At 43.1% G+C, this 8,103-nt stretch overlaps 1 protein-coding gene across 3 annotated transcripts; it reads left to right on the top strand.

The window, feature by feature from the left end:
* Window positions 1–1,547: 1,547 nt before the first annotated feature.
* On the top strand, window positions 1,548–7,298 carry LOC100121950 (protein singed wings 2). Of its 3 annotated transcripts, none has more exons than XR_004344794.1 (9): window positions 1,548–1,789; window positions 3,619–3,765; window positions 4,086–4,248; window positions 4,679–4,838; window positions 4,943–5,094; window positions 5,219–5,419; window positions 5,624–5,765; window positions 6,244–6,444; window positions 6,640–7,298. XR_004344794.1 is itself a non-coding variant. In XM_001605502.5 (9 exons), the coding sequence occupies exons 1-9, from the start codon at window positions 1,761–1,763 to the stop codon at window positions 6,823–6,825; spliced, it is 1,398 nt and encodes a 465-aa protein (XP_001605552.2). In that variant the 5' UTR covers window positions 1,553–1,760; the 3' UTR covers window positions 6,826–7,298. The 3 variants fall into 3 exon arrangements, 1 of the variants encoding a protein (XP_001605552.2); XM_001605502.5 differs by having other exon boundaries at window positions 1,553–1,789; window positions 5,624–5,782; XR_004344795.1 differs by having other exon boundaries at window positions 1,593–1,808.
* The last annotated feature ends 805 nt before the right edge of the window (window positions 7,299–8,103 follow it).

The raw sequence follows: 8,103 nt of genomic DNA, 5'->3' as shown, positions 1-8,103 counted from the left end.
TTGTACGAGCTTTATACATTACAAGCGCGCAGTCGTTAAATGGTTAAACGCATGTCTTGTAATATAACAACGCGCGTCGTTTAACTAATAAAGTCAAAGTCTCTCAGCGCGATCGTTTTATCGCTCACGCAAGCGCCGTAAATCAAACGACGAATCAACAGTTTATACACAACGATGCTGCTGGTAGATTGTGTACAAGCGGAACATAAAAAATATATCATACTGGTACTTTATACGATGATTGTGTTACTTTGTACTCAATGGATGTTATCGCTTTTACTTTGCGCACATGAAAGCTTTATGAAGCATGGATAATATATGTGACAGTTGCTACTAGTGTACTGGCGCAAAAATGATCACGCATAGTAGAAAGAAATAATTTTAAATAAGTTCAATCAAAAGATTTATTGCAGATTATACTATCATTAATAATTGATCAACACAAAATTTGTACTCAATGTCGGTGTCAATCAATGATATAATTTTAATTTTGAGTATATATGCATGATGAACAATTGCCCCGATGGAATCTTAAAAACGTCAATCGTTGTATAATTATACCGAACACCGCGCTATTCTCATACAATCAGTATGATTTTCGTTGCAGGGTTTCACCGTCAATATGTATCTTCGAACCAGCCGAACAAGTAATCCACCCTATAATCAGTTCCATGAATTTCTTTAAAGGGAGCTTAATATCCAAACGTTTTACATTATTTATAGTTTTAATCGATGCGCTGAACTCCAACATCAATTTCTTCAGTCATTGAAAACTTAATATTCAAGCGAATCACACATTACAGTGTGAAACGATATTAAAACAAACATATTGATATATAAGTCACGAGTATGTATACAATTGCTATATTAATTACCAACTGACACCATGTACGAGATAACTAAATTTTAATAGTCAGTTGGCGCGAGAGCAATAAAGGTCGTTCAATTCAATTATTCTAATCGACATTACATTCAGACGCATTGTAGATATTGCGTGATCGAGTGGATTTCACAACAATACATACATCTATGGAATAACTAAACATACTTATTACCAATGTACTATCGAGTTATATTATTACTGTGAATTCATCTGCATAAACTAATCAATTTATTTTTAGAAAACACGTTTAACATGCTGACGACGATTATTTATTCAGGATTTTACATATTAACTACTCGTTATCAGTTAATTGAATAAGCATAACTTTCTTCTTATTAATCAAACGCATACGCGCCAATAATTGGACACAACTATTTGCAACTTTTTTTCAAAGTACAAATACTGAGAAAAAACATCTATCAAAAACAAGCGAGCTGTTTCGAGCAGTCAGTTTCAATAACCGTGAAGCTTTCGCTTCCTCAGTCCCCGGCGGCATATGCATCACGCGCGATCTATAAACGCGCAGGTGTCACGCGCTCGAGAAATCGGCGTCGCGCGCGATTTAACGATGCTAATCGCTGTATCGCGGTCGCGCATATCTGTTTTTCACCCGGATTAGCACTACACAGGCAGGTAACCCGCAACAACGTTCACCTACGCATATAACTCACTCCCGCACCGTCTTTTTTTCCTCTCAATCCGTCCGCGCGCTGTACACATTATCTGTCGGCGCGCGCTCGCGATGTTTGCTCCGGCGTTTCGAAGCGAGCAATAATACGGGCTGCGGGCGCTTTTCAGTTACTTGGAGCATCGCGACGTTCGCTATCGCGCTCGAGATTTTCCGAAGTCTGTGGAAATCTTCTCCGACGACGTGCTGATGATGTCTTGGCTGATCGTTTTGCTCCTGTGAGTCTTGGAGAGATCGGTATATAGTGTACTCGCTGATGAGTATAGATTCGTGCTGGTGGTGGTGGCGATGACCCGGTGATTGTGTTGCACGTTATCGTTGTTGTGAATGACTTTTTTTCGGTGCTTAGAGTGGTATACGTATAGCGAACGGCGATTCTAACGTGGCAGGAGTGTATAATCGTGTTGGGTTTTTGTTCTGGAAGATTGTGGAAACTTTGACGTTTTTTGTGGGTGCAGCTTTGGTACAAAAAATTAGAATTGATTCAGAGCCAGATCTAAAGGATCAGTGATGAATAACTACGTTCTAGTATATATTTTATGCATACGCGTTCGTAATGGACTTGGAATACGCGTTTCCTCGTCCTGTCAAAGTTAAAAATACGTAAAGTGCAAAATCAACCTATATATTTTTATTATATATACGAATAACACAAAATGATCCACGCGATGAAATGAATTCGCGGCAGGGTTAAAAATAAACGCCCAGACATTTGCAAATTTCTATAAATGTTATTTGGGTCCTCAAATAATTTATACTGCATATATGGCCCGCTTGAGGATGATTGGGCGTCTGTTATTGATTATAGAGATGCGAATAACGAATTCTCCGCCAGTTCAGATTTATATTTATACTCAACCTCTATTCAGATTGAGTCATTGTTTTATCGGTATTGTCAGTCTTATGAAAAAAATATATTGATTAGTACCTAGCGTATACGAATTGTCTCGAATATGCCAATTAAGTCAGCCTTGAGAAAAAACCAGTTTTCATTTGCTGTGATCAATTCAATTTCAGCGTCAAGTCAGAATTTCGTCTACGTCACTCGAGTATATTTAGAGCAACAAGACTGTATCAACACAGCACTCAAAAAAGGAATAAAAAATGATGACGCTAAAAGCACACACTATTTAGTTCCGCTGATCTTAGCTTCAACTGGACGAGTGTATAGCTGTATACTATACTATCAAAATTCCGAGATATACGAAATAAATTAACGTCGTTTGGGTAAATGTCAATACAGACAGCTGCGCTATCCCGTGATACTTTCGGTTTTTGCTCGCGTCATTTTCATATATCAGGCAATAAATGTGCAGCGCGCGATTTGTTTGCTCGAGACATTAGGTGTGCGGGTTGTCTTTTCGCGATTGCGCTTAATAAATCTTTCCTCGCTCTCGTACGTTTGCACGTGAAATTCGCAAAGATGCATAGAGGAGAGAAAATTAGCCGAACGATGATAAGATAACAGCAGTGGTTTATTCTGGGATTCTCGTGCGCCGCTGCGAGTGACATATGCGAATCGTTTACCTTGACAGAGAAGCTCTGCGTTTGATTTTTCGATAAACCATAAGAGAAATATGCGGTGTTTCGATGTAGGTTTTGAAAAAATCGCTTGTACTTCTTTGAAAATACATAACCTTTTGTATAAATTTTGAACGACCTGATCAAGCATGAAATTGGAATAAAGTAGCCCGACGACTCGTTAAAAATACAATCCGATGTCGCAACGAAGCCCGGAACGTATACCGTTCCAGCATTAACCTACATATTACCAGCAATGTTCATCAAAGAAACTCGCGGCAACCCGAATTAATCTATTATAATCGAGTCAAAGCGCATCGCTAACCGATCTGTATAATTCAAGCGCTCGGCTCTGCCATGCTTTATCAAGCTCAAGATTCGAAATTAAAATGTCTATTTCGGCCGAGGGGTCGCGCGACGGGAAAAAATTAGAGCTCTCAATAATAGCCGACCGACCGCAATAAAAATATCTCTGACGACAATTGCCCGCGACCGGCGCGTATATGATCGATCGGCTACTTTTCAGATTGCTGTCGAAAAGCAGCAACTCGGCGGCGACGCTCCAACACAAGCAGCACTGTCTCTTGACGGATGTTCGGGAGGCCAGCGATGAAAGGGATACGAACGAGCTGATCTGCTCACTGGGTCTGCCCTTGCCCTGGAATGTCGAAAGGTGAAACGAATTGTAGGATAGTAGTTGGTGGGGTTAAATTCATTTTGGGATCTTTGACAGACATTTTCCCAGGGTGTATCCGTAGAGTCCTTATTCGGATTAAACCGAATTTTTAATTAGAATTTTTAATTGCGACGCGCGCACTTCGCGCGGAGAATTCAAACGTCGTGTTTTTGAATTTTGAAGAGTATACCCGCGCTGAGGAAATTTTTGGTCAAAGTAGGATTTGCTGCTTTTGAATACTTTGCTTTCTATATGCATAAACTTGAATTTGTCGGAAGAAGAGAATTTAAGGTTGATGGGGTAATGAAAATTTACAGCTCGATTACAGTGAGGGCCCTGACTATTCAAAACTGGCAGTCCGAAACTTTGGACCCCGCTGCGATCCTGTCGAAGCTGCCATTTTTGCGACGGTTCACCATTGACAATGGGACCCTCAGTAGAATACTCACACCCTTTCCACCAGAAGCCCGCTTCCTCGAGGTGGTATTTTACAGAGTTTTGAATTTGAAAATTATCGCAATACGGGATGCTTCTATCGATTTTCAGAAAATATCTAGGACTGCACTCAGCTGCAGTTTATAAACCGTTGTAAAATATTCACACTGACAGCAATTTTGACAGCTGAATGCTATATTCGTACTAGTTCAAATTTTGATTTCGGCCTGTCGCAAAGAGCTATAACGATAGATTTGGTTATCGATTCGGTCAAAATTTTACCAAGCCCCGACGGATAAATTCGTCTAATCGTCTGTACAGCCACTTTGGTTCAGCATCGATGTTGTAGAACAGCTAAAGTTATAGGTATACAGGGCGCGGGCTATTAGGATCGTATTAGGCTTTGCACGGGTCGTGTGCATTGCTACGAGGCAAATTGATACTGACGCTCGGTCAAACTGATGTGTTAACGCAGACGGTGGAAATCACCGACACGGCTCTGCGCGCATTACCGAGGCGGGCCTTCGCCGATCTATCGGCGCTACGTCGGCTTGATTTGCGAAACAATGCTCTTGTTCACATCGATCCGCGGGACTTGATTGACGTCCCGACACTGCAAGACGTCTATTTGGCAGGTATGGGAATGAGCTTGTTCGACTATTTATATTGCACTTGGCACCTTTTTGTGGTCTTGCGTTTTGAAAAAATACCTTTTGCCATGCTTCGGAACTCCACGAAGGTAACCAGTGGAGCTGCGACGACGAGAGCTCGTCCTGGTTCGCGAACGCGACGTTCGGCTCGTTGGTTCAACGCATCGTGGACAGGGAGGAGTTGCGCTGCTCGACGCCGCACAAAGGTCGGCCCCTTCTGCCAGTCATGGAAGTCATACAGGTGAACGAATTTCACATTTGCAGCACAAAGCCGCGGTATTATCATCCGTCAGGGTGAATTTTTTCATATCTGTTGCAAATTTCCGTCGCGACTTCTGCCCGCTCGTGTACACACGGCGATGCAGCGATTGCGAGAGGAGTGTCGGCAGCTGGAGGTCTGCGAGTGCGAGCTCGTGTACGTCGTCAACAGCGCGGGGCCAGGTCTGCAAGCTCGTCAGCGACAGTTTATGGCTTTCGCTTCCGTCAACTGCAGCCATCGCGGTTTTACCGATATGCCGGCCTTCCTCCCTGCCAACACCACTACTCTGCATCTCGAGGGCAACAAGGTACGCATACGTGTGCGACTGTCTCCCTCTCTGTGCTGATGTAGCTATAGATGAGCGATGTGTGTATATCGTTCTTGGGTCGATTTTTTGTTAATTTTAACAATATAATCGAGATGAGAGATACACGAGGGTGTAGCGTCAACGGACGCAGACAGGTAACTTTAAACGGCGTATCAGAGCGTGAGGTGAAATTTGATTTTCCAGATCAGTGACCTGACACCCCTCAAGTCAAATCCCGTGTACAAGCGCGTGCTCGACCTCTACCTCGACAACAATTACGTCGAGTCTGTGGCTTTGCTGGACGGCACTTATTGGCTCGAGCAGTTTCGGCTTCTCAGTCTGCGCGGTAATAAGCTGACCGACGTGTGTATAACAGAACTTCTTTTATTTCATCATGTATCCATGCTTTTTTCGTATACTTTTTGTAACTTAATTATAGCTTTCTTTCTTCAAAGAAATTCCCGGGTCCTGGAATAGAGATCGCGTTCCAGCTATATTTGAAAATTTATATTTCGCCGGATGGAAAATAGCTTGTTCCGCTTTGAACGCGGACAATTTTGCATCCGATAGCTCGCAATTAAAAAATTTCAGTTCGAATCGAAGATATCTTGTAATGCATGTAGATTTTTTTTACATCGAATCCTTGTATAATAAAATTCAATCTGACCCGAGAAGTTTTCCGTTGGCCGTGTAGATTTGTATATACAATAACAAGACAACGCCTGCGCTTTATTCAGTATATACGGCCGCTTAAACGCGGAATTTAAATGTCGGCTTATAAGGATAGAGCTGAATAAATACGCTTTTCCAATTATACTTTCAAGTTCCCGACGTATGCGCTGGAAAACGTTCTGCCGCACAGCGAGAACGCGGTAAGCCTCTACCTGGGCAATAATCCGTGGAGATGCGACTGCCAGTTTACGCCGGGATTTCAGGAGCTCCTCATAAAATACGGAAATCTGGTCAAGGACATAAGCGACGTCAGGTGCTCGGCTACGGGAAACGGCGAATTCGGCAACAAACAGGTTAGTCCGACTTTTTAATTCTATAATTTGTTGCACCTTTGTTGCACAAAAAAATAACCAATGTCCCAAGCTCATCTCATCGCGAGTTCCAGCTACTTAGCATGCAAAGTCCGCCCTCATTGCGCTTTCTCATTCGACCTTTTTACTTGATTTCTCTGTCTCTCTCTCTCTCTCTTCTTCTTCTTCTTCTTCCAGATCCGCGAATTATCGAGGACGGAAATTTGCGTGCCGCCGGACGACGATTACTGGCTGTATCCGCTTGATATTCTTAACGTCCTGCTGGGCTCTTTGATTTTTCTCATCCTCGGCAAGCTCCTCTACGACTACTGGTCTTTCAAGCGAACCGGTAAGCTACCCTGGCTCGTTGCCAGGATACCCTGAGAGAAAGAGAGAAAGAGAGATCTACAGTATATACCTATATAGACAGCGCCAACCCGTAAAGGCTCAACACCCTTTTATATGATCCTGATCGTAATTTTTCAATTCCTCGCGGCTAAATTGCTCGCGAAAGAGGACCAGTTTGTCGAAAATCCATAAATTCCGAGGACGAAATTGCGTACCTCATACGCGATCTGCGCGTGACGCCGTCGAAGGAGAAACCGATATGTCTGTACGTAGGCGTGAAGCTACTCGGAGAATTCGCGCACGGGCTCGTCGTTAAACTTCGACGATCCGCGTGCAGTGCGAGCGGATGATTCTATATCATTTTTTGATGGCGTTTTAATTATTCAACCCTGTGGGACGATCCGTCAGCAACGAGCGACGGAGTTTGCATATCAAGCGATCGAGAATATTCTTTCGCGCTGATATTTTTGTACATAGTGTTATGAATACAAGATTGTTTTTAAAGCAAACTGTGCCCGCTGTTCTTTTTTCCCCCGAAATACCTGTAATCAAGGCATGTTACGCAGAAGGCGCGTATGAAAAGAGGAAAGATTGCGGCTCTCTTCTTTGTAAAAAACAGCAAACAACAGCGAGAATGAGAGAGCATAAGGGAAAATAAAGCGTTGATGCAACTGCAGACTTCGTACACAACTGTGGGTACGTATACGTAAACTTGTGCAATATTTATTTTTAATATAAAACTCCGCCCTCGCGCGCGCACTCCTCCTTTCTCGTGCCATTAAAAATGTTACAGCAAAAACAGCGCCCGGAGCGGCTCTCTCTCGACAGCGGCTTCTTTTAATAAAAATCCGTGTCTCCATTGTCCGCCTCAATGGGCGATGTCGTAACCCGACTCCTTCTCCGGCGCGAAAAATAACTCTTTTTCGGTGTGCGTAAGAAAAAGAGGACCTAGATACGCTTGAAAGCTCCAATATAGCGCGAATATGTGTCCCCATCGCACAAGTCAGGAGTGAAAATTCTCTCCTCGACTTTGACTCCGCATATCGGCGCGCAACATCTTCGCGCAGTTAAAGTCCCTTGCACTTTGATCCTCTCCGTCGTCGGTTGGCGAGTTTTCCAATATTTCGCTTTGCGTGCTCGCGTCCCAACTTATTTACTTATATAAGTACTTGTGAGGGCGTCGACGCGTACAAATGTGTGACTCGACGCTTGCGTCGTTTTAACGAGTTGCGGAACTCAGACGATAGCTTATTACCTATGGAAGTCTTTTCATCCTCTCTTTAAAAAATGATGGCCTTTGTTGTGAATCATTGA

The sequence above is a fragment of the Nasonia vitripennis genome, chromosome 3, assembly GCF_009193385.2.
Source record: "Nasonia vitripennis strain AsymCx chromosome 3, Nvit_psr_1.1, whole genome shotgun sequence".
NCBI classification, from domain to species: domain Eukaryota; kingdom Metazoa; phylum Arthropoda; class Insecta; order Hymenoptera; family Pteromalidae; genus Nasonia; species Nasonia vitripennis.
Note: the sequence above shows the minus strand (reverse complement) of the source record. Positions and strands in the feature narration are given on the sequence as shown.